Genomic DNA, 26,710 nt, shown 5'->3' with positions numbered 1-26,710 from the left:
CGAGGAGCCGCCCCGGTTGGCGACAATTGGTGACGATGATTCGACGACGACAGGCAGGTGCCCTTTGCCAACACAACTACAACCGGACGGCAACGCGGGGGGTGGGGGGGGTCAGAGTTCTACTCGGAACTGCACGAATTCAAATTCCAGCCGGCGGTTATTTCGCTCAGCCGATCGCCGTCATTGATTTTAAGTCTAAACACCGAGCACTGCTTTGCGGAGATTCAACATCCCACGTTAGTTAGAGATGCGCCCCTCAGCTACCTCAGCCTCCACAACGCCCTCTTGATGAGAATATGGAATGTCCACCATCACTGGCCCAGCAACGCCGATGTAGAGAGATGGCCTAAGACACGCCAACACGAGCCGGCTTGCACTTGGTTCACGCAGCAGAGCCCCCGCGCCCCCCATGAGTCTCAGTAGGAGTCCCTTTTGTTTGGAACGGTCGGCCAATTCCTCGGCGAATACCTCGGTTTTTGTAGATCTTGGGGGGGGGGGAGGTAGGGCATAAAAATCGTCCACGCATTGACAAGGGGGTACAACGCCGGGAGATGATCCTGCAGGGGAGAGGCCACGACGCCGAATGATTCGGTAAACGTGGAGAGAGAGAGCGCGACACGAACGACGCTGGGGCTTCAATCTCCGTGCCCAAGTTGTCCTCCGCCGTCCCGACGCAGAGACGGGGACTTTATCTCTCGCCAAGGCGCGCGTCGTCTGAGAGCAATCACCGCATGGCCGGGGGATGCGTCGCGTGGAGCGTGAGCCGGGGAATACGGGCGGGCGGGCAGGCGGACAAAAACATCACGAGGTGAGGGGGGGGGGGGACGTTGCTTCTAAGTGCAGGTGCAGCTCGGTGTTCCTGGGCACCTTCGGCCTGCGCTGCGAGGACGATCTCCGCCAACGCACCCTCCTCCCGTTCACCGCGACCAGCTTGAGTTTCAGACGGCGAGGCTGCTACCGTTACGGTCGCAGCACCATCCCCTCCCCCCACTCCCCCCCTCTCGCCCCCCACCACCACCACCACGAGGGCCAAGCTGCCGACGTGGGTTTATACTTCAGCGATTAATTCACTCGGAGCGCGCCGGCTCATTAATAGGGACGCATTCCTGAGTTTAAGCAGCGGCAGCAGCGCCCTGAGAGAATCGGCACAGCTCCCCCGTGCCCTCCCCCCACCAACCCCCCCACCACCCCACGCTGCCAGCCACAAGATGGGCCGTGCTTTCCCCTGGCACAGTAAAAGACGCGTGGATTTCAAAAAAACAACAACAAAAAACGATCGTTAAAAAGAAATTGGCCCAACGTCCCAAAGCAGGAACCTCTCGAAACGAGCTGGGGGGAAATCACGCGTCCGCGTCGCGGATTATGACGTAACCGTTTCGGCAGTACGTCGTCCGCGGCGGGGGCGGCAGCGTGTCCATCCGACGCGTAGCCGTCGGATCATGATTGCGCCTCCCAAGATTTTCCCGTCTCTTTGACAGACGTGGCCAGTTCTCCATCGCGACACTTCGCAAGAGGCGCGCGGCCGCGCTGGACACTCTGAGGGCTGGACACTCTGAGGGCTTGCCGCGGTGATTTCGGAATTGCACGAAAGGAAAGAACCTCGCCGTTCGCAGGAGACAACGGACGAACTCTCCTCCGTGCCGTTCAGTGGCCGATCCAGCACCCCCCGCCCCACCTCTCACCCTCCCCTCTCTCCAACGGTCACGGTTCAGAGGTACAGCAGCAGACAGCCCCCCCCCCCCCCCCGCATTCCCACCCACCCACGCACCGACCCGCACACCCACCCAGCCACCCGGGCCCACAGAGGTTATTTGGTGCGGTGCTGCCACAAACATCGAGCCAGCCCGAAAGTTTGCGCCTTAGAATAGAAAGAGGTTGACGAGCAATGCTCTGTAGTGTCAATTATTCCCCAATGGCAGCACAGCGTTACATGTAGGGTCGGTGCATATTGGGGCCATCTTCACGATGAGATTAACAGTGGACCCATATCCCACACCCCGGCAGACGCACGCACGGACGTACGGAGCGAGTGCTTAAGGACTTAAACCTTATTTGGAAAGCGTAATAAAAAATATAATGTGTTCCGAGACTCCATGAGGTTTTTGTGAATGAGGAAAGGAATGTGTACGATTGTTATTATTTCAATCAAGTCTCTATTTAGCATGTGAAAGCCCATTGAGACTACGGCCCTTTCAAGGAAATTCCTCTGATATATTTTTTTACCCTCTTATAATTCTCATACACGCTTTATGCACCAAAACAAAACTGTTAACGTGTACATTTTTTTCGTAATATGTATATAACATCGCTAATTTCACGAGAATATTATTTGAGGCCCCGTGTCGACCTACTGCGGAATGAAGGCCTCGCCACGCCGTCCCAATCACGGGGGATTCTCTGGCCATACTTCACCACGCTGGTCAGAGCGGGTTGTGGAAGAGGGGGGGGCGGTAGGGGTAAAGGCACCAGTTCAGAGGTCACCTGCCACTGATGTTCATCAGAAGCCGGGAATTGAACTCAGCACGCCGGGTTTACAGCGCTGTGCGCTCACCACTGTGCCACTGCTACTTGTTTAACTGTTTGGTAGAACAGTTTGCCGCTTATCACAACGATGATAATGATGATCAAAATCATCAACATTAATGTCCTCTACATTTTTTCCCCCAGGAGGGCCACGCATAGCCAGATAAGTTCCGTTGTCCTCAAGGCACTCAACTTGATAGGTCTCGAGTCTAAATCCTTTTTTGGGGCTGTATTCAACCCACGATCCATTAGGTGTCACCAAAATAGACGCCACTTTGCAGGAAGTCAAGAGTCGTGTGATTGATGGTACCGATGTTTATTTTTTTCCCCGAGGAATGTAGAATTTCAACCAGCGGCTTTCGTGCCACCAAATTTGAGCTGCGGAGACACGTAGTGCTCCACAACAGACTGTTGCCCAAGGACTTGTGACGTCAGGTGCTACAACGACAATGAGTTTAATTGCCACCGTAAAAAAATATTGTTTTGGTTTTTTTGCGCGAAACATAAAGGGTGAACTGCAGAGTTTTCCTTTAAGTGGGTCCCGCATTGGGATGATTGCCAAATTCTTCACTAAGTGGCACAGAAGGGCACAAAGAAACCAGGGGAAGCCAGAAAAAACCCACGCACATGCCAGGACACACAACTGAAGAATCTGCACCAATAAGTCAACAACCAACTTGCTCTGACTGATTTCCTCACACGTGCGTCACCTAACTATTTTTCATTTTGCCAGGTAAGGCCCACCGAGCAATAGAGCTCTTTCTCAGAAGCAACCTGGCCATCATCAATGATAGCCCAACCAAGTGGCTTATCACAAGGAAAAATGAATAGCCCGCCAAATACTCTAAACGCGTGATGTTGATTTTAAATGTGGAGGGATAAACCGGAGAACCCGGAGAGAAATCGACGTGACCACTAGGAGAGAGACATGCAAACTCCAAATAAACAGGCATCAGGGTTGGGATCGAACCCACGACCTCTTGCAAACCAGGCAAGGTAGTTAACATCTCGCCACAGCGCTGTGGGTGCGTTTCTCTCACATGCCGTGTCGGTCATGGGGGTAGTTTGACCGTACTTCACAACGCTTGTGGTGAAATATGACGGTGACCTAGGACCAGTTCAGATATATAACTCACCACTGAATGTTTGCCACCGACAGCCTTGCCGACACTAAAGGCAATGCCCCTTCCGCATGGCAGGCACTGTTTTTAGTTGACGTTCTAAAACAAGGCTGCGTACATTGTATGTATATAGGCAATATGGTGGTGTCACGTGACACGCAAGGCATAATGCGTGGGAGCAACCCAACGATCACAATCACCGCTTTTGCCGTCTAAACTCACATTTTTATTCTTACTACCACCCTTGGTGGGTTTTTTTCCAGCCTGCGCACACTTTTCCGTCTCGTGATTATTCTCATAATATACTTAAACTGGCTTAGAGGGCAGGCGTTTGTGCTTGCGACCCCTGACACTGCTCTGTTCGCAATGCCAGGGGCTGCTCGTGCAGAGGCTCGGATCTGTAATGTGGCCACCGTCGTTCAAGCCACAGAGCGCCAGAGCATCCTCCCAGAGCAGGGGGTCTCAATCAGTGTGCCCCGTTCCAGATGGCGGCTCCATTCTGCTCCTGAGAGAACCCCATGTGCAGTGTTGGCTGGGCTATGCCAGGGGGTCGGCAACCAGCGGCTCCGGAGCCGCGTGCGGCTCTTCAAGGACCCCTTCGTGGCGTTGCGCATTAAGGGCAGCCGTCTCGTACTCGCCACACGCGTTGCAGCCTCTCTAAATATTTGAGGGGTTTTTTTTTGTTACCGAATTCTTCGTGTTGTTTCGGTTGCCGACCCCTGGGCTATGCTGAAATGAGTTGATTACTTGAGGTTTCTTTGCAAAAGTAACGTAACATAACATCTCCCCGAATTCTGTACTATCGTCGCCCTGTCAAGAGACACGGAATATAGTTAGTCGGGGTCTCTCGCGGTGCAGTGCTTCAACCCCGTGTTAGAGAACGCTTCGTGGAAAAAAGATCATCGGAGAACTGCTTTCTGAAATCTGTTCAAGGGACTTCTCATCCCCCACTGGAGGGCACCACCTCCCCCCCCCCGCCACAGAGTGCAATGTTCACTGTATGATAAGAGCTAGAATGCAATGAATGCGTAGACCCAAACTTACAGTGAAGGTATTTGTGTGCTGAGATCATCACCTCACTACACTTGAGAACCTGGTCTAATCACAAATAGCTGCCAGCTTAGCACTCTGACCTCTGAGCTACCCGGCCACCTCTATGCTCTATTTGGTATTTTTATAGAAATGCACCTTGGTTACTTGATTGTCTTTATCACGACGAGGCAAAGGTCACCGTACCGCCCTGCTCTCACGAGTCATGAGGTGGTACTCAAATCCACCGACGGCATCGAAGATTCCACATTCCCATTGCGAGCGTCATTCCATCCATTGGACATCCACTACCGACTTCCCACAATTTGGTACTCAGCTTATCGATCCCAGAGCGAGGATGGGCAGAGGCGACCCCTGGCTTGGAGGTGTACATGCTGGATTTCAAGTGTGAATCAAGCACTGTACCGCAGCATCAGAGCGTCCGCATAACTTGCATTATTCATTTTGACAAATGAACACGTACAGTAGCCGGCTGAATCATCTTGCAGACTTTTTAACGTGACCTACGCGCATCCACTGCGGCTATGCTCACATTACCCGGGGCTGCTAGCGTGATATGTTTGCTATTGTCTGATATTGGAAACATTCAATTTGCTTTTGAATGAAAAGTCATACAAAGTAATCCGCCATTGCGAGATAAGTCGTGTTGACAGCCCCTCCTTCTCAATGAAGGTCTCCTCTGTGCTGTGTCAGCCACAGGGGGATCATTGACCATACTTCACCACGTTGGTCAATGTTGGTTGGTGAAGATTGGTGGGGGTGGGGGGGAGACCACGGCCAGTTCAGAAAATCAATATTCAGAGATATTGCTCGACACTGATGTCAGCCTTGAACGAAAATAAAACTCAGGTCCATGGATTCACAGTGCTATCCACATAGCCACCACTCCACCCCACATGTTATTGAATAATGACTGTAATTAAACTCAACCAAAACTAGTTGTATTTAACCAGCTAAGGCCCACCAAGCTTCATAGTTCTTTTTCGGAAGCGACCGGGCTTCAAATTATAGCTCAACAAAGTGGCTTATCACGTGGAAATTGATATCAACCAAATATGTACTCTAAAAGTATGTTTCGAAATGTGGAGGGAAAAACAAGAGGACCCAGAGAAAAATCCACGCGACCACGGGGAGAACATGCAAACTCAAATTATACAGGCATCAGGGTCGGGATCGAACTCACGACCATCTGTAGATAACATCGCCCCCTTATTTGCATGCCCTCTAATAACATATGGAGGGCACGATCATTGGCGGACAGCCATGGTGCTGGCCACACCACCTCGTCGTGCGCCACGTTGGCAATGACAGAGGTGCTCGCTAACAGCAATTGCCTCAAAATCAAAGTCTGCGCGGGGTATCTTTGTGTACGTGTTCACTGCTGCAATCTTAATCAACAATTCAATGCGGAGAGGGGGAGGCGAAATCAGAGCAAGTGGGCACAGCTGGAAGTGCAGGCGGGTGCATCGACCAGTCCACCCGGTCTGGTGACCTCCCGGGTCTGCCCCATGGCCAACCTGCCTGCGAACCTTCACCACCCCGACACTGGCTTCACGTGTTACCTAACCTCGCGCGGATGCCCAGCGATAACACCAGGGCCCACTGCTGTCGCCGTTGTTGTTGGCGCTACATTAAGCCGTCACTCTCCGAGCGCTGTCATGTTAAACAGATACGCAGCGTTCCTCCTTGTTAATAACGAGGTATCGACCGCCGGGGGACAGGGGGGGGGGGCACGGAAAACCCCCCGCGTTCTTCCCCGCCTGGGCGCACTTGTAAGGGCGCATTAGGCTCAAGCGGATTTCGTTTTTTTGCCGTCCTCGCACAGATCGGTTTTCCGCTTGAATTCCGCGTTAAATCGCGACCGGCCTGCGCTCTTTCTCCTGATAATTCCCCCACTGGAGTTAAAGGGCTGCTCGTAAGAAAGAAAAAAAAAGGTCCCCGCTGTGGGCTCACGCAGAAAAGCAGCGACCGACTCTTGATGAAATTTCTTGGCGTTGAGTTTTTTTTCTGTACGCGGTTTCTATTAGCTCCGTCCGTCCGTCTCAAATGAGGAGAGGGGGCTGGGCACGAAAACGCTCATGAAGGTGATCCAATGTGGACGATTAACGTCGCCAACGAAACGATGCCCAAGGATAAAACGCGTGCTGGAAAGTTCCACAGAACCCATTGAAAAGTTCCTAGGGTGTAATCCCTACCCGGAAAGCGTATGTTGTAGTGTTTCCAACGACTCGTTCGTAGGATGGCATCGCTTCAGTGGCACTGGGCGTATTTGCATCCCCGCCGAAAGATGTGTTTTTTATTTTAAAGTAGAAATATGCGGAAACCAGATCGAGTAAGTAAGGGGGATTTAAACACACATTTATTTCCATATTATTACTTACTATAATCACCCAGAAATGTCTGTCCGTCCCGCGCGTGACGTCACTCCACGTGAGGGCCCCCCCCCCTCATTAATATTCATGAGTGGATTTTTACACTTATTAAGCAAAGTCGCTTCAAATATGACGTTTCTTTACAGAGAGTGACGGTAAAATTTTAAATCTACGCAGCACAGTGCTACATCCGTGCATGACGTCACTGCAAAAGAGCCCCCCCCCCCCCCTTTATTAATATTCATGGCCACGTGGAAATTTACACTCACGCACAAGGTCGCGCACTCCACATGCCGCACCCCTCCCCAATAACCATGAGGGCGTGACGTCACTCCACATGCCGCACCCCTCCCCTCATTAATAATCATGAGCGGGTGACGTCACTCCACATGCCGCACCCCTTCCCAATAACCATGAGGGGGTGATGTCACTCCACATGCTGCACCCCTCCCCAATAACCATGAGGGGGTGACGTCACTCCACATGCCGCACCCCTCCACAATAACAATTAGCGGGTTACGTCACTCTACATAGTGCAACCCCCCCCCCCCCTCATTAATAATCATGAGCTGAACAATTTTTCTATTGCATATTTCAGATTTACTGCAAACAAGCTAGTCTAACAAAACAAATCTCCACCGTAAGTTCACACACAAGGAAGGTGATTCCAAAAACACCCGTAAAGAAATCGCGATCTGTGCGTGGATGACGAGAGCCTCCCCATGCCATACGCGTCGCGGAGTTATTTGACTATACTTCACCACACTGGTAGGTGCGGGTTCAGGGCAGCATAGACGGCCAGTGCATGTCTATTGGCTGCACTGCCATCTGCTGCCCACCACGTGCCCCCCCCCCCCCTCACGGTAGCCTATAGCAACCTGTTGCGCATGAGGTGTCACTCGTACACACAGCACCATCCGCTCTCTAACCTGCTGCGCTTCCGAGATGGGACGATGCCGGGCCGCATGGCGGGTGATCTGGTCATGGCAATCTACTTCTAAAGTGTTCGCCTCTTGGCGTTCTCTGCTCTGACACTGGTGAGGCAAGGCCGTTCAGAGGGCTGTCTCTGGCGTAGGGCAATCAGCTTCAAAGACAATGTATGCACTTATCAGAGCACGCTTGTTTGAATGTTTTGACACGAGTGTGTGTGGCTAATGCAGACTGGATGCCGTAACGCCTGCTTTATTGCCAGAAAGTGTTTAACCTATTCTTATTTTGTTTATTACTTGTCTTAAACGTGATCGTCATCGTCAAAGGCGATGTATTTGTGTGCAGCAACCTTCCCTCCTTAATTATCAGTCCAAAAATGTTTTTGATCCAATACCAATCCCCGCCATATGCCACTTCGTGACAGTGACGTCACCACCAGCGCCTGTGCCAGGCCACGTGCACTCCGAGGCCACGTGAAGTGTCGAAGGCTCGCTGCTGGCAGGAGGAGGTCACGGGACAGACCCAGCAGGTGCCATGGGTTGACTGCTGTGCCAGGCTAGATGCAGGAGGAGGTCACGGGACAGACCCAGCAGGTGCCATGGGTTGACTGCTGTGCCAGGCTAGGTGCAGTAGGAGGTCACGGGACAGACCCAGCAGGTGCCTTGGGTTGACTGCTGTGCCAGGCTAGGTGCAGGAGGAGGTCACGGGGTAGACCCAGCAGGTGCCGTGGGTTGACCGACTGAGATGACCACCGGCAGATGCACCACCTGCTGTGCCCCAACTGTGCCCACCACTCTCTCTCCCACCCTCCGGCCAGTCTGCACCAAACATTCGAGAACCCGCGGTCTCCCACCCTGGCTAAGAAATCGCACATCGTGGCCCGGCCAATAGATCACGAGACATGACGGCGCTGTTTCAGGTCGAGTGCCAACGACGATGAGAAGGCCGGGTGGCATGGGAAGCACGCAAGAGATGCGTTCAGGCGGTACCTGTACGGCCTGCCGGGACCACAAGCGCTTCAAGTACGTACTGCAGGTATTTTATACGGTATGGGGCCGTCCATAAATGACGTCACGCGATTTTTGACGATTTTTGACCCCCCCCCCCGTCGTCGTCGTCGTCGTAACACGGCGTCACAAAAAGTCAGAACCCCCCCTCAAATATGACGTCACAAAGCTCTGACCCCCCCCCCAAAAAAAAATAAACATGTTTCAAATCGCTTTAAACTATTGTCATTGTAGTGCGTATTTAATGTGCCGCTGCGCTCTGATGTTGTAGGAGAAAACATTTATTTAAAAGTCTATTTAATTAAGTAGAACGTGTTGTCTATATTTATTTAAAGTTGTGCATTTTGATGTGACGTCACATTTCTCACCCCCCCCCCCCTCGTCACACATCGTCACAAATGTCTGACCCCCCCCCCCCCAGGTGCGTGACGTCATTTATGGACGGCCCCTATGTACGTATCTGTTGTCGCAATGCAAGAGATATGTACACCAACGTTTACGTGTGGATGCATGCGGTGCTGCGATGTAATGCGTACTTCACAGTGTGTGAAGTAACACGTGTGTTATGTGTGCCTTGTGTAGCAATGTACATTCATTCAGTGTACAATGCAGAAGTGTGACGGTTCGTGCGTTGCACTACGAACCCGACGATCCGAGTTCGACTCCTGCTCACGGCCAACACCAGCGACGATTTGTCTTAACCGGTTCTGGGCCTCCCCTAGGTCGACTCAGCCTCAAATGAGTACCTGGTGCGGTGTGTAAACTATGGAAACAAAGGCCGCGGTGCTGGTCACCCAGCCTTAATAGGTGCTCGCGAATGGTAATTGCCCCAAAGGTCTATTTTGGGATCTTTGTCTGTATATGTGTCATATAAGGCACCAATCACCTGGCACTAATTGATCTCATCAGATCTCGGAAGCTAAGCAGAGTTGAGCCTGCTTCGTCCTTGGATGTGTGACGACCATGCATGCACGTCTTATTCGGTAGCCAAAACATTTTTTTTCTTTGGCGGGGGAAAACATTGTACTATTTTACTGTACTGACTCACAGTGCCTCCCCTATCTTCCCACGGTAAACAAAATATACCTGGCTGGCAAGAGAAAAGGGTTTCGAGTGGCTTTGAAGGTGATGTCCTGTTCTACCGCGAGCGACAGCCGTGGGCCGGAAGAGGTCATGTTGCATCAAACAACAAAAAACACTGTTGTACTGTACTTCTATGGGGCCGTCCATAGATGACGTCACTCGATTTTGGATGATTTTTGACCCCCCCCCCCCCTCGTCACACGGCGTCACAAAAAGTCAGACCCCCCCTAAAATATGACGTCACAAAGCTCTGCCCCTCCCCCCCCAAATAAAACATGCTTCAAATCGCTTTAAACTATTGTCATTGTAGTGCGTATTTAATGTGCCGCTACACTCTGATGTTGTAGGAGAAAAATTTGTTAAAAAGGCTATTTAATTAAGTAGAGCGTGTTGTCTATATTTAAAGTTGCGCATTTTGATGTGACGTCACATTTCTCAAACACCCCCCCTCGTCACACATCGTCACAAATGTCTGACCCCCCCCCCCCCCCCGCCTAGGTGCGTGACGTCATTTATGGACGGCCCCTAAGAGACCGTGGCGCCTTGAGCATAGGACGGTGGAATTGCCCGGCATTGGCTCAGAGCCACGGGAGGGAGGCGGGCGGGGGGGGGGGGGGGCTTTGTATAGGTGAGCGGCCACTCCCCGTGCCCATTTGAGCAAGAGGGAGAGAGAGAGAGGATGGGGAGGGGGGCACACTTTAGCTCAAGAGATTGTGACAAGTAGCAGGACTCTTACTCCAGTGGGGGGGGGGGGTCGGTAAGCGTGTGTGCTCGCACTGTGCGAGAGGGCATGTTTGAACACGCACGCGCGGAGAGGGGATGAGGCAGAACAAAAGGAGGGGTGGGTGAGAGAGGTTGTGAGGAGGTTGTGAGGAGGTTGTCGGTGGAGACGGCTGGAAGAACTTGGCCATCCCTTCTCTCAAATTCAGGGTTTGCCCCCCCTCCCCCGCCGGGAATAAAAGTGGTGATGATGTTACACCACCCCCCCACCCATCCCCCCCCCCGTGAGCACAACACCAGGATTTGAACTCGCAGTCAAGCAGCGCCCTGGCTGCTGCAGGGCTGCCTAACCTGATTTGGCTGATGAGATTCGTACCATGTGTTGATGATGTTGATGATGCCACAACTATTAAACTATTACCAGGTGAGGCCCACTGAGCTATATAACTTGTTTTTTTAGTCTCAGAAGCGACCTGGCTATCACGAATAAAAACTCAACAAAATTGGCTTTTCGTCGTGTGGAAATGTATACTGTATTCACCAATTGCCCTTAAACGCACGTTGTTTCTAAATGTGGAGGGGAAAAACCGGCAGACCCGGTAAAAAAATCCACTCGACCACGGGGAGAGAGAGAGACACGCAAACTCCAAATACACAGCAGGCGTCAGGGTCGGGAACTAACCCACGACCTCCTGTATACCAGGCGAGGTAGTTAACATCTCCTAGCCACCGTGATAATGAGAGAGAGACACGCAAACTCCAAATATACAGCAGGCGTCAGGGTCGGGAACTAACCCACGACCTCCTGTATACCAGGCGAGGTAGTTAACATCTCCTAGCCACCGTGATAATGAAAGAGAGACACGCAAACTCCAAATATACAGCAGGCGTCAGGGTCGGGAACTAACCCACGACCTCCTGTATACCAGGCGAGGTAGTTAACATCTTCCAGCCATCGAACCCAGATGTAGCCGGTGCTCGTGGCGCATCGTGGGCAACACGCAACCAGTTGACAACCAGACAACAACAACCACAACAACAACAACCACAACAACAACCACCACCAGCAGCAGCAGCGTGAAGGAGGAGGTGGAGGTGGTGGGTGGAGTGTGTGATGCGACTCACCTCTGCGGTGAGGTTGACCACCCCCGTCGACCTTCTCTTCTCGCGCAGTTTGCGCTTCTCGATCTGCCCTTTGCTCTTCCTGGCGCTCGGTCCGGCCGCCGCCGCTGCCGCTGCTGCCTTCTTCTCCTTGACGGCCGACGACGACGACGAGATGGTGGTGGTGGTGGTGCCGGTGGTGGTGGTGCCGGTGGTGATGGTGCCGGTGGTGCTGCTGCTGGTGGTGGTGCCGGTGGTGCCGGTGGTGCCGATGCTGGTGACGGCCCCTGCCGCGTCGGCCCCACCGCCGCCCCCCGTCCTCTCCTGGACCGCCACCGCCGCCTTCCTGTCCGCGGCAGGAGGCTCGACGGGCCGCCTGCCAGCGGTGGCCCCCGGCCCCGTGGCCCTCGCCGTGGCCACGGGCGCCACGGCGAGCGAGTTGAAGGCCCCGGCGAGACTCGACACGCCTGGGGCGAGGCCACCGCCAGCCTGAGATGTCGCCTCTCCAGGTGCCCCGTTGCGGAGACCACCACCACCTCCTCCTCCACCACCAAAGGCGGCGGTGGTGGTGCTGCTGCTGCTGGACAATCCACCCGCGGGACTCGGCGCTGGAGGAGCTCCCGGAATTCTGGAACGAAGCTTCTCGCGCCGGGCCTTCCACTCCTCCAGGAAATCCGACGCGTTCGGGTTGCGGTAGCCGGTGGCCATCGCTCGGGATGAAATCGCGGTCGCCTTGCGCCAAGGGCGGCTGGAGGAGAGGAAAGGGGTCCCTCTCTCTCTGCCAAGTCGGTGGAGTTGTCGACAGGCGTGCGATCAGATGGATGACGGGTCGTTGGTGGTGGTGGTAGGGGTTGGTGGTGGTGGTGGTGATGATGGGAGGGGAGGGTTGTGATGGTGACGCTCGGATGAATTCGTTTTCACGGCTTTCAACCACGGCCGTTGACGCTCAAAGTCACGGCCGTTGGCGACGCAGAGAGCCACGGCTGGCCCAACAAGAGCCACGGCTGGTGGTGATGGACGGGCAGGTGACGGCTGATGGGGAGAGCCGCGATTCTTCTCACAAGCGGAGTCGCTGCACCTCGCACGGAGTCACCCGCACGGTGACGGCAAGAAGAGGCACGGGGCACACGGAGCGTGCTACCGGCTCATCTCACTTCTTCATCTCCCTCTCCCTACGCAACAAAACTGGAGGGGGGGGGGCGCAAAACGATTTTAAAGTTGTTTTTTTTAAGATATTTAAACCACTGCGCCCGCCACTGCGCAAGCTTCCACGGCCACTGCTGTGCGTGCGAAGCGTGAGACGGCAACTCCTCTCCCAGGGGGCTTGACCACAGCGCGCAGCCAACTCTTAACAACTCTGCCCGGATGGACACACAAAGGAACGAAACGATGAATCCAAGTCTCGGCGTTAAGGAAGAAACGAGAATTGCACTTTTTTTCGTGTTTTGTTTACATGTGTAAATCTATACGTGAAGTCTAAAAGCAGTGAGCGAGTGTTCGGCGAGTTGGAAAGCGCAACTCGTGTTGTTCACACGCGGCCACCATTGGCACGCCCCCCCCCCCCCCCCCCGTGTAAACACCGCGTACACACAAAGATCCCCCGTACAGCCTTCACAGACTGTCGGGGCAAGTGCTGTTAGCGAGCACCTATGAAGGCCGGAACGGCACACGAGGTGGCCAGCACCACACCCGGCCGCCTTTGTCTCCCCAGTGGCGACGTTTACTACACACCCCACCGGGTACTCATTTGAGTCTGAGTCGACCTAGGTGAGGCGCAAGACCGGTTCAGATAATCGTCGCCGGTGTTGTCCATGAGCGGGAATCGAACTCGGGTCGCCGGGTTCGTAGCGCAGCGTAGCGCTAAACCGCTACACTACCGCACACACAAATGCGCGTGCAACACGCGTGTAACATATACGTTGAACTTCTTTCGCACCGCACGTAGCCAACCGCACGTGTAACGCGACACGCAGCAACACCGCACGCGTGCAAACAACGCGCGCGCGTGTAACAACACACAAGAGGCGCGGATGCTCGTCCTGTATAATACCTGCGATTGGTGAGCACGTGTTGTGCTGGCCGGGGTGACTGTAGGCACAGCAGCAGCCTTCCACACCCACCACCACCACCCACCCACTACTTAAACTCAACTTCGTTCCCCACAACACCGCCAAACCCACACGCCCCACCCCGGGACAATTACACCAAAAGCCAGCCCGCTCCCAGCACCTCCTCTTCTTCGCAACTTTCTCTCCCTCTCTCTATCCACCTCCTTGCTCCTCCTCCACACACACACACACCAGGCAGCCTCTCTTGGCCACAGCGCAGCCCTTAGGGGGGCAAGCAGGAGGCGTCGCGTGAAGGTGGCAGCAGCACAAGCGACTCTTGAATATGTGGCGCCGGGATGAATTATTCATGAGACGTTTCGGCTGACGAGGAGGTTGGTGTGTGTGTGGGGGGGTGGCAACGAGGCACATTCCACGCGAACGAATTCACGCGGCCATTTGGGTCTTCTTCTCACTTTGCTTTGCTCGCAAAAGTAGCGTCGGGCGGCGCTCGCTCACCCCCCTCCCCTCCCCGCCCGCCTCCGGTGAAATAAGCACGCGCGTGGTGGAAATTCCACGTTCTCGTGACGGGGGGCCAAGGGGCCGTCCATAAATGACGTCACGCGATTTTGGACGATTTTTGACCCCCCCCGCCCCCCCTTCGTCACACGGCGTCACAAAAAGTCAGATCCACCTCTCAAATATGACGTCACAAAGCTTTGCCCCCCTCCCACCCCCCAAAAAAATAAAACACGCTTCAAATCGCTTTAAACTATTGTCAGTGTAGTGCGTATTTAATGTGCCGCTGCACTCTGATGTTGTAGTAGAAAACATGTATTTTAAAAGTTTATTTAATTAAGTAGAACGTGTTGTCTATATTTATTTAAAGTTGCGCATTTTGCTGTGACGTCACATTTCTCAAACCCCCCTCCCTCGTCACACATCGTCACAAATGTCTGACGCCCACACCCCCCCAGGTGCGTGACGTCATTTATGGGCGGCCCCCAAGTGTGGAAATACAAAGTGGTTGAATGTGGCGAGGCGGCCCTGACAATAATTGCCGCACTAGTAAATCTTGACTTGAAGCTTTCGTGACTGCAATAATCCATATTCCTTGATTCTAGATTTGAAGCTTTCGTGACTGCAAGGATTCATATTCTTAGGTTTTTTCGGTAAAGTCACGTAGGTAAAAAATTAATAAAAGTAAAATAAAAATATTTTTATTTTACTTTTTTCGGTAAAGTCACGTAGGTAAAAAATTAATAGAAATAAAATACAAATATTAATTTTAAAAAATTAATAAAAGTAAAATAAAAAATGTTTTATTTTACTTTTATTAATTTTTTACCTACGTGACTTTACCGAAAAAAACCTAAGAATACATATTCCTTGACTTTACAAACATGACCGCACGGTAATTGCCGGACACGCCACTGCTGTCGGAAGAGAGTCCACTAGGTGGAGCCGTAGAGCGCTGGCTAAACATCCCCAAGCAGGACCCCCCCGCCCCCTGCAGAGAGAGTCTTGAGACTCGTGGGGGGTCACTCCAGACTGCAGTTTCCCACTTCCACCAAGTCTGTTGTTGCACACGAGCAACCCACACGTTCTTTGGACGCGACCGTCCATCCCTCCCAGCAGGCCAACCAGCAAAACTGTATAAGGGGCCGTCCATAAAAAAAGTCAGACCCCCCCCACCCCTCAAAAATTACGTCACAAAGCTCTGCCCCCCCCCCCCCAAAACCATATTTCCATTTTGAAAATAAAACATGCTTCAAATCGCTTTAAACTATAGTCATTGTAGGTGCGTATTTAATGTGGCGCTGCACTCTGATGTTGTAGGAGAAAATATTGATTCAAAAGTCTATTTAATAAAGTAGAACGTTTTGTCTATATTAAATTTTTGATGTGACGTCACATTTCTCCCCCCCCCCCCCCTCGTCACACATAGTCACAAATGTCTGACCCCCCCCCCCCCAGGTGCGTGACGTCATTTATCGACGGCCCCGAATGTTATAAACAGCCCCTGCCTCTCCGCCTTTGCCTTGCCTTCTCTGTACTGTGCATAATCGCAATTTTTCCCGACGTCTCGCTTCGTCTCTGTTACTCTGTCCCCTCTCCCACCTCTCCCCCTCCCTCCACCTTGTCTCCCCCACTTCCCCCGGTCTCGATCGCCTCTCCCACTCGCCTCTCCCTCCCTCGTACCCCTTATCCCCCACCTCTCATACTCTTAGGTTTTTTCTGGTAAAGTCACGTAGGTAAAAAAATTTAATGTAAAAAAAATAAAATTACTAAAAGTAATAATAGAAATTGAATAAAATAATAAATCACGACGTTTCGGAGGCAACACAAGTCTCCGTCATCAGGTGGGACCGTCACAGCCAGATTTGCTGTATCAAGTCGCCGTCTCTCTCGCCTCCCTCGTTGACCGTCACGAGCGCACGTGCATCTTGCCAGCCAGGCAGTCAGGAATCCAAGCATGAATTCGGCAGGCAATTAATTAGTTTTCTCATATAATATGACTATACATGTAGTTTATCAGTTTGCATGTGTAATGCTGTAATGATTCATACCGTACAACAAACGGGCTGTACGGTACTTCATTACTGGCAGTAATACTTCTTATGTGCGACTATTATTCCATCGACTGCTGGATGATGGCCTCGCCACGCCGTGTCGACCACGGGAGGTTGTTTGACCTTAGTTGCACACATCGGTCAGGGCAGGTTGAAGGAGTAACTACAGGGCCGGTTCAGATTTCACTCACCACTGATGATGATGATAGCCATGGGACATATCGCATCAACCTGCCCACTAGGATCTGTTGTGAGACAGAGGCACTTTATATCTTCACTTAGCATCTCAAAAAATATATATTTTACACGATAAGGCCCAAGGACCTATACAGCTCTTTTGTAGAAGCGACCTTGCCACAAATGATAGTTCAACGAAGTGGCTTACCGTGACGAAATGTACGTTTCTCAATGTGGATGGATAAAACCGGAGGACAGGAAGGAAAATACAAACGGCTTGCGAGGAGAACGTACAAACTCCAAATATACAGCAGGTGTCAGGGTCGGGATCGATCCCACTACCTCCTGTATACCAGGCAAGGTAGTTAACACCTCCTAGCCACCGTGATGATGAGAGAGAGAGAGAGACGCAAACTCCATATATACAGCAGGTGTCAGGGTCGGGATCGAACCCACGACCTCCTGTATACCAGGCAAGGTAGTTAACACCTCCTAACCACCGTGATGATGAGAGAGAGACGCAAACTCCAAATATACAGCAGGTGTCAGGGTCGGGATCGATCCCACGACCTCCTGTATACCAGGCGAGGTAGTTAACACCTCTTAGCCACCGTGATGATGAGAGAGAGAGAGAGACGCAAACTCCAAATATACAGCAGGTGTCAGGTTCGGGATCGAACCCACGACCTCCTGTATACCAGGCGAGGTAGACAACATCTCGCCAACATTGCCACTCGGGAAGCCATTGAATGGATCGCCAAACTAGACATCCCAATTCTAAGCTTTTTCCCCTACCATACAATAGAACATTGATGTGAGCCTGCAATCAAATTCGTTTCGCCAGGTTCATAGTGCACCGCCCTCCCACTCCCCTGCCATGTTATCAGTATTTTGGGTTGGTTTTTTTGTCTTCTCCATCACAGCTCGCGTTCCTATGCTTATGTTTATATTTGCCTTCGTGTCACTAATCAAACAACAGGCTGGAATGTCTGACATCAATGCAAACCGCAGGTGTCCCTGCGAAAGAATACTGTACTGCACTGATGTTTAACACGTAGGCTTTCGCGACCAATATTATTCATAATACACGTTTTTGGTTTAGATCGCGTTATTTATAATCATCGGCCGAATTGCCCGATGATGCTGGATGCAATTACCAGCGAAACTTCGTACTCAAAAATCGTAAATGTTGTGGTTCCACTCTTCAACACACCGGTGGGCTAAAGTAGTGAACTATTTTGTCTTTTGTCAACGTGACACTTTTTTTGCTGATTGGCCGTGTCGGGTGGTGGAGGGTTACGACACATTTATAAATAACGCGATCTAACCCAAAAACGTTTATTATGACTGCACTGATGTAACCAAAACGACCAGACTTTACAAATGAGCATGAATTGTTTTTTACAGACGTTTGACAAACGTGATGTCACGACAACCAGTATTCATGTACAGTAATACATGCCAATTATTTACCCAGGAAAGTCACAGTACCGAGTCTCAAGACGAGTTTTCAAGAGGGTCCTGCATGAGGATATTTGGTCATTTCCATTTTAAATTTGCGTTTTTTATTTGCTTGTACTTGCAAAACTGTTCGAAGGTTGCGGAGCACTGACGATTAACCTTGAACTTTAGAGATATACAAACGTTGTACATGCAGCTAACTGCAACCTCACAGATTACAACGAAAACCCTTTGCACCCCTTAAATCAGCGGACTCACATTTATGTTTATATTTCCCCCACCTGTAACACCAGGCAGTGAACATGCAAACAGTGGCCAAACGTGTGCATGCTCTCCCGGGGTAGAGCTATCGATGTAAAAGTAGCTGTTATTACACATCTCTCTGAACCCCACCACGTGAGTTCGATTCCGCCTGGCCACGACGAAAATCAGCGGTGGTTGAGCGAAATCTGAACCGATCATCGCCTCCGATCCCCGTCCTCACTGACCAGCGCGGTGAAGTATGGTCAAAATAACAACCCAAATCACTGACACACCATGGGGTGGGTGGGGAGGGAGAGCTTCATCATCCAGCAGTGGATTTAACACGGGGGTTGTACATTATTCACGACACTACCTGCCTTCCATCACGGCTGACATTTCTTGCAATGGGATCGCTTCTTTGCGAGGTCTCATACCAACTTACAGTGGGGTATGGGCACAGAAAGAGGCTTTGAATTCAATGGCCCGTGTTTGCTTTGGGCTGCCAATTTACCTCGCTCCGCCGTGCTTGTTGGGACAATATTACACGACACTCCATGAGTCACAGTGACATTGAACTTTAAAATGACTAACAGCCTATACGCTCTACGGTTCGGGTGTTATTTTCTATCCGCGTGCGTGTGTGTACTGTTGTTAAATACACACCCAGGCACGATCATTGATTACGACTGTGCGCTGAGAACGCGAAATACGAGAATCATTTGCGTTAGACAATGTCCAGATGATGGAAACCGTGAACTTCTTTCGCGCCGTACGTAGCCAACCGTGCTCCTCGGAGGGTGCGCGCGGGGGGGAAAGGGGCCGTCCATAAATGACGTCACGCGATTTTGGACGATTTTTGACCCTCCCCCCCCCCTTTCGTCACACGGCGTCACAAAAAGTCAGACCCCCCCCCCTCAAATATGACGTCACAAAGCTCTGCCCCCCCCCCAAAAAACATGGTTCAAATCGCTTTAAACTATTGTCATTGTAGTGCGTATTTAATGTGGCGCTGCACTCTGATGTTGTAGGAGAAAACATTTATTAAAAAGTCTATTTAATTAAGTAGAACGTGTTGTCTATGTTTATTTAAAGCTGCGCATTTTTATGTGACGTCACATTTCTCAAACACCCCCCCTTGTCACACATCGTCACAAATGTCTGACCCCCCCCTCCCCCCCAGGTGCGTGACGTCATTTATGGACGGCCCCTAAGCTATCATTTGTTGCCAAGTCGCTTCTGAAATAGAGCAAGACCGTCTAGCGCAGTGGGCCTCACGTGCTGAAGTTAAACGAGGTTGAGTTGATCGTTTTAATGCGGCAAGGGGTTGAGGGAAGGCTGATGACGAGGCAGGGAAGTGTCAGGAGGTGAACGGGGTGGGGGGGGGGTGGCAAGCCAAATGCAAAGGGGGAAATATTGGCAAAGAAACCGAAAGTTGCAATGCTGTTTAACAATACAAATTAAAGGGCAAATAAACAAAAATATACCACCTGGCGGTATATTGCACACGTGATCAGAGTGTGCACGTGATTGGTGCCATGATGCAACCAAAGAGGACAACGAAGGTGCAGGTCGGAGCCGGTGTGTACCCACGCGGCTGCTGCCATGCCGCTGGCATCCACCGCGTCTCCTTTCGGTGGCGTGTCATGTCACGAAGCCGGCGGCCAGTGCCCAACAGCTCCACAGAATGTCATCGTTGTGTTGCGGGAGTTACACAACGCGAGAGACGCTTTTTGACAGCCGCATAATTCAAAGTGGTCCAGAAACTGTCCGTGAAATGTCACAGTCACTTCTCGGCACGGAAACTCCACATGCGGCCTCCATTGACCTTTGCTAACGTCGAGTTTCCATCACGGTAAGAGGTGTTTGATAGGCATGTTGTTGGTGGTGGTGTTGTTGTTGTTGTTGTTTGGTGGCTCAGTCATTCTCGCACTGCACTACGATGTCGGCGACTTGAGTTTGATTCCTAGCCACGGCTGACGACAGTGATGAGTGACACCTGCCACCAGTGACCAGCGCGGTGAAGTATGGTCAAACAACCCCCGTGTCTTACACGGCGTAGGGAGACCTTCATCCAGATGTGTGTTGACAACGAACTAGAAATTATATTGACTTTTTTTTTCCAAGGCAGATTGGGCTATTGCCGCCAAAATCTCATACTTTCTTAGAGCCGAGACAGAGAAATATCTGCAAACAACGCGAAACGAATTGTTAACGTAAGATCCTGGGCGGGATCTTCTCTGGAAAAACACATTCCTGCGGAGGGAGCTGGTAGAAACGTTGGGTTGCTCGGTCAATGGCCAGGGTCAACGGCGGCGTGGTGTATTCCGCAAATATGCCCGACTGTGAGGGTGGGTACAAGCCGGCGTGAGTAGGTTAAACGTTGAGTTTTATAAGGGCACCACGTGGTGACCAGCCCCTCCCCACCCTCCCCTCCCCACCCAGCCCCTCCCCACCCTCCCCACCCAGCCCCTCCACACCCTCCCCTCCCCACCGAGGCCCCTCCCTCCCCACCCAGCCCCTCCCTGCACGACGGACGGACGCAATAATCCACTATGGGCTGGTGTAACCAGGAGGTTCCTACCAGTATAAATCAAGTGAAGACGTACCGAAGACGATTAGCTCTACAGCTGGCAAACAAGAGGTTCCCCCTGACCGCCCCCCAGACGAGGACACACTGCAAGGCGTTGGCCAAGTCGTGGGGAGCAGCAGCAGCAGTAGCAGCTCGGCAAGAGCCCTTCTGCAGGGAGCGGTCGAAGGGGAAAAAAAAGAGAAACGAAGAAGTGAAAAAATAATAATATTTAAAACAACTCTTTTTTTAAACACGCTTTTATGAAATGTACTCGGAATGGAAGAACTCCACGACTCCAGGAAGTGGCCCCGAAGCTTGCCACAACGTAAGGGACCGTGGGCCAATTACAGCCAACGTCAGTTGACCGTGCACAATTAGAGCCAAGCCGAAACATAACATGTAAAAAAGAATGTTTAAAAACATATTTGTTATGATAGAATATAGTATTGTCATCAGTATGACATAAGCATACCAAGTTTGCAGTCGATACCACATTGGGAAGTGGGTTAAAATTGAGTTACAAGATTTGAGGATACAACAACGACACAACAACAACAGACAGAGTGAGTTCAATGAAAGCGTGTAAATAAAAAAGACCCACCTCTGTCGGCCACCCAACGGCGGTCGGAGGCGTCGTCGGTTGACCGCCTACGAGAAAGCCTGACAATCAGCTCTAACGCGACGACTAAAATCTAAATTTAGATTTAAAGCTTTCGTGACTGCAGGGATTCATATTCTTGTTTTTTTCGGTAAAGTCACGTAGAAGGGAAAAACACAATAACATAATAAAAATAACCAATACAATTCTCACGACGTTTCGATTGCAACACAAGCAATCATCAACCACCCAAGCCGCCACTCCGCAAAGAGCCAAGCCCGCGCGTGTTGGAGGTGTGACACGGCAGGGCTGTCATCCCGATGGTGCCTCTCCAGCGATCGACTTCGGGAACCACGAAATGCTCCTTGGGACGGCGCTCTGCGCGCGCCTTCAAAAAGGGTGGCAAAGTTCAAATGCCGGTCGGTTGTGTACTCAGCCTGTCCATCCCTCCCGGGATCGATACAATAAACACCACCTTGTGTAAAATCAATACTCCGCTTGTCTTCTGATGAGACTGGCCCTTGCCATAAGAATGTGTAATGTGGATCGAGAGCTTCCAGGGTCAATGGAGACACGGGCTGCCCCCCCCCTCCCCCCCCCAGTGCTCCTTTGAGGAGAGAGGCACATTGACTTTGGACAAAATGTCTTTTCCAAGCAAGAGTTTATTATGGTTGATCAATCTCGTGGATGTTTTCGCATTGAGCAATGTCTGTTTGGTTTGCGTTCAATCTCTTGATTACTGAATGCCTCGCTGACACCAACATGTCGGCATGCACTGGCGGCCTCCTCATGGCAAACTCCCAACTGCGACTCTCTCTCGCTGGCGAGCAGATCCACGTCTGGGAGTTGTGATTCACAGTGGCAGGGAACATTTCGTTGATGATGGCATTGATCGATTTTCTTTTTCTTTGCTTCGACGCCCTCTCATCCTGCTTCCTCCGGTACCGCCCTCCAGGAGGTTTCTGGGAAATCCCTCTTAGTCCATCCTGGCAGTGTGCACGGAATAGGGCGATCATCTCCTTTGCATGATGTCTGTGTTGTCTGTGATGTCTGTGATGACCCTCTCTCTTTGGAGTTCCTTTAAAACAGCAATCGCCCGCGTCCTTTATTTCCTGGTTATCTGCATCACATGTCTCCATATTTCAACTTGACCCATTGCGTGAGGGTCTACACAGTAATATATTTTTACTCTCATTCATTTTAATATAATATGCTTTGTATTTTATCTCGGGGGTCGCGCGGTGGTGCAGCGGTGAGCATGATGTGGTATGAACCTGCCAGTCCAGGTTCGATTTCCGGTCACGGCTAAAATTCGTGGTTGAGTTCGTTCAAAACCGGCCCTGCCTTCGCCGAACTGCAGTGACCGCTGTGGTGAATTGTGGTAAAACCACATGACTGCCTTGGTGTTGAGAGACTTTCATCAATCGGTGGATGAACCCACCTCGCTACTCCCCGCCTATCTACCCATTTGCCTTCTCACCCACTTGCACCCATCACCATCATGAGTTATCACCAATCCACTGTTGGATGGATAAAGGCCTTCCCGAGACATTTCCATCTGTTTCTGCAATGTAACAACCCATCTGGCGCCTGGTACACATCGCTGATTTCATCGCTTAATCTGCTGGTCGACGTCCCCTTCGGCATGCTCCCTCCTTGAGCTGACAATCTGTTGTTGGTCTCGACCACCAGCCATGAACCCTTCTAGAAACGTCTTCTGCCCAATCCGACTTAGTTTTCATAACAGTCACGATGATGCCAGTGTGTTCTCTCCACGTGCATCTATATATGCTTCTTCCCAACCCTGATGCACTTATAACATTGTCACTGCATTGTTGCCAATGTCCTTATTTCTGATCCTTGTCATATTGACGCCACGTGGCGATGTTATCTGCCTCGTCTGGTGCGCAGAAGGTGGTGGGGTCGATCCCGACCCTGACGCCTGCTGGATATTTTGAGTTTGCATGCTCGCCCCGTGATCGCGTGGACTTTTCTCCGGGTCCTCCACATTTAGAATCAACAACACGCGTTTAGAACGTTTGGCCACTATAAATGTCCACATGATGATAAGCCACTTCGCTGGGCTGTCATTTGTGAGAGCCAGGTAGCTTCTGAAAAACAGCTGTACTGTATCGCTCAGTGGGCCTTACCTGGTGAAATAAAATGAGTAAAAAATCTGCCTGCCAACTTCAACGAGGCACCCGCCGCACCGCTCCATATCCACTTGTGCGCTTCCCTCACTAGGCGGCACTATTCTCTCGTTCTGAGATTTAACACGAACTGAAACGCGAGCGTGAGCCACGCAGGCGACGGTCAAAATAATAATAATGTAAAATAACACTTTTAAACAAATAACTCAAGCAACAGAATAACAATTCACAAGGTGAATTTAACATCGCCACAGGTGCAACATAAGAAAGATGAGCGATGAAGTGATACAGGGGCTCAGGAAAGATAAGTAAAGATAAGTAATTGTCTTTCCTGGATAAATCACGAGAGTCATGCATTACAATTGAACGCGGTACAACAATAATACTACTGGTAGGAACCTCCTGGTTACACCAGCCCGCAGGGGATTATTGTGTCCGTCGTGCAGGGAGGAGCTGGGTGGGGAGGGAGGGTGGGGAGGGGCTGGGTGGGGAGGGTGGGGCTGGGTGGGGAGGGGAGGGGAGGGTGGGGAGGGGCTGGGTGGGGAGGGTGGGGAGGGGCTAGGTGGGGAGGGGGCGAGCGTGGGGCTGGGTGGGAGGGGTGGGGCTGGGTAGGGGGTGGGGCTGGGTGGGGAGGGGCTGGTCACCCCGTGGTGCCCTTATAAAACTCAACGTTTAACCTACTCACGCCGGCTTGTGCCCGCCTTCACAGTCGGGCATATTTGCGGAATACACCACGCCGCCGTTGACCCTGGCCATTGACCGAGTAACCCAACGTTCCTACCGGCTCCCTCCGCAGGAGGAATGTGTTGGTTACTTACAGCTGCTTATCACATAACGCTGGAGGAAGACCTCAACACTCCCATGTCAGTCATGGGGGTCACTTGACTACACGATTCCACCCCCCTCGCTGGCGAGTGTGGTTTGGTGAACAGGGAGCGCCAAGAGCGAGAATGCTGCATCTCTCATCACCCACCTGAGCCCTGTGGCCAGAAATCAAACCCGGGTGGGTCACTGGTTTCATAAGTGCGGTGTCCTAATCAACGCGCTCCACCGCATTCACAATTTCGGTCGAGTGTTCCAGTTGTCGATTAAACCTTTGCGACTTCAGAGGGCTCGACTCAAACTCCGAGTTCACAACCCGCTCGGGGGTCAAATAAGCCCATCATACCTCACGGGATGATTAAATTGCGTCATTTGTGCCACTTTGTGGAAAGTTCAACAACACAGCGGTCAACCCGGGCAGAGACTGGGCCCTCAACACTCGAAATTTCCACCGACAGTCACGAGCGCCGCCCCATTGCTCATTTGAGTGGGGGAAATAGAGATAAGATTTTTTTATTACTTAACCATAGAACAGAATACGTTGGCACAGTATTGCACTGCAAGGCACACGGTGGTGACCTTGAGCCCAATAAAACTTCTCCTATCTCTCCTCCACCTCCACCTCCCCATCACTTTCTGGGTCCTCCACTCACCACCACCTCCAACTCGGCACAAGTCAGCTCACAAACGCATCCCCGTAGAAGTATTGGCCGTGTCTACAGTTCCAACGGAGTCATTGATTTTCTTGTCAAGATATAGTCCAGTAATGCACAAACATGTTAACAACAACAACAACCATCGCGAACAGTAACAATTACCAGTACAACTTGTATTGTTTTGTTCAAATGACAGCCCAAATTAATTCACTTTCCACTGGGTTCGCCCAAGGCCAACCAACACACCCCCCACCACCAACAACCACGTAAACTTCCTTTGCTTGTTCTTTCTCAAGGACGCAGACACAAAAGTTGTAGTTTAGCCCGCTCCCTCTGCGGTGCTCCTGCTCCTCGAGGAACAGATTTACTCTCGTACGCGGGGTTTGGTGGTCGCAGCGGTTCGCTGTAGAACCTGGGAACTCGGGCATTTACACGGAATTGTGTGTGCTGCACGCCGATTAGAATAAGATCTTGAGCCAATGTTTTAACGGTGCGCATTTTCAAGTTGGTGTATGTGTTGTTCCGTTTAACATCTGGCGCAACACAAAAAAAACTATAAAGTAAGCTCGTAAACCCTGCCAAACACACTAACTTTTTCTTTCAAACTTTGCTGCTTTTTTTGAAATGTTGCTACAGAATGCGCTGGTCATCCGCTGCATTGTTGTCACATGGATGCCATGGAGATGCTCAATACACGGGTGACCTTTGTTTTTAGGTGTATGGTGACATTTAGTGAGAAGAGTGGATTAATATAGATACATTTTTATTAAGATAATTATCACATTTAATGAGGTTTTTATTTTATCCATAGGCCGGGTAGTGCTCTTTTTTGCCTCCACATGCTACCGGGTTCTCTGGGCCAGGTCACTCAGGAGAGAGGCGAGGGCGGGAATTCGGCCCTGGCATGGACCATGACCGAACGACTTCACCAATGCTCTCAGTGGGTTGTGCAGCGGTGTCGCAAATGAAAAGCCAACGAACTATCAGCAGAGGGTTGATAATTGTTGCACAAAATTTGCAGGAAGCGACGAAGGACGCACCGCTTCACCACGGCTTTCGACTCCATCAGTGCAAAGGTGTTGAGACTCAAGCCCAAAGCAACCGTGGGTCTCATTTTATTAACACAAAAATCATGGTCAGTTGCGTCGTGATGAGATTCTCATGATGTCACTCCCTTAAGTTTATATCTGTCGATGTACTTAGACCACTAGATTGCTATAACAGCACACTTGACCGTCACTTTAACATCTTTTTTTTTTAAATGTTCGACAGCCTAGGACACAAATCCAGTTATGCAAGCTCCTTTTAATTATTACACGCTTTTATTTAACTCACTCTGTTGTTGTTGTCGTATCCTCAAATCTTGTAACTCAATTTTAACCCACTTCCCAATGTGGTATCGACTGCAAACTTGGTATACTTATGTCATACTGATGACAATACTATATTCTATCATAAAAAAAATGCAACATTATTTTTTATGTTATGTTTCTGCTTGGGTCTAATTGT

At 51.1% G+C, this 26,710-nt stretch overlaps 1 protein-coding gene across 1 annotated transcript in view; it reads right to left on the bottom strand.

Moving 5' to 3' along the window:
• PAWR (pro-apoptotic WT1 regulator) overlaps positions 1-14,288 on the bottom strand; it is a 126,987-nt gene extending 112,699 nt beyond the window's left edge. Inside the window, exons 1-2 of the mRNA XM_061559829.1 lie at positions 13,958-14,288; positions 11,932-13,092 (exon numbers count right to left, since the gene is read on the bottom strand). Coding sequence (XP_061415813.1) covers positions 11,932-12,615 — 684 coding nt within the window. The 5' untranslated portion in view covers positions 12,616-13,092; positions 13,958-14,288. The remainder of the gene's footprint in view (positions 1-11,931; positions 13,093-13,957) is intronic.
• Positions 14,289-26,710: the final 12,422 nt, after the last annotated feature.

This window comes from Lethenteron reissneri, chromosome 26 (genome assembly GCF_015708825.2).
Source record: "Lethenteron reissneri isolate LAM-NWPU_2019-01 chromosome 26, ASM1570882v1, whole genome shotgun sequence".
NCBI classification, from domain to species: Eukaryota; Metazoa; Chordata; class Hyperoartia; order Petromyzontiformes; family Petromyzontidae; genus Lethenteron; species Lethenteron reissneri.
This window is presented reverse-complemented; position numbering and strand designations above follow the sequence as displayed.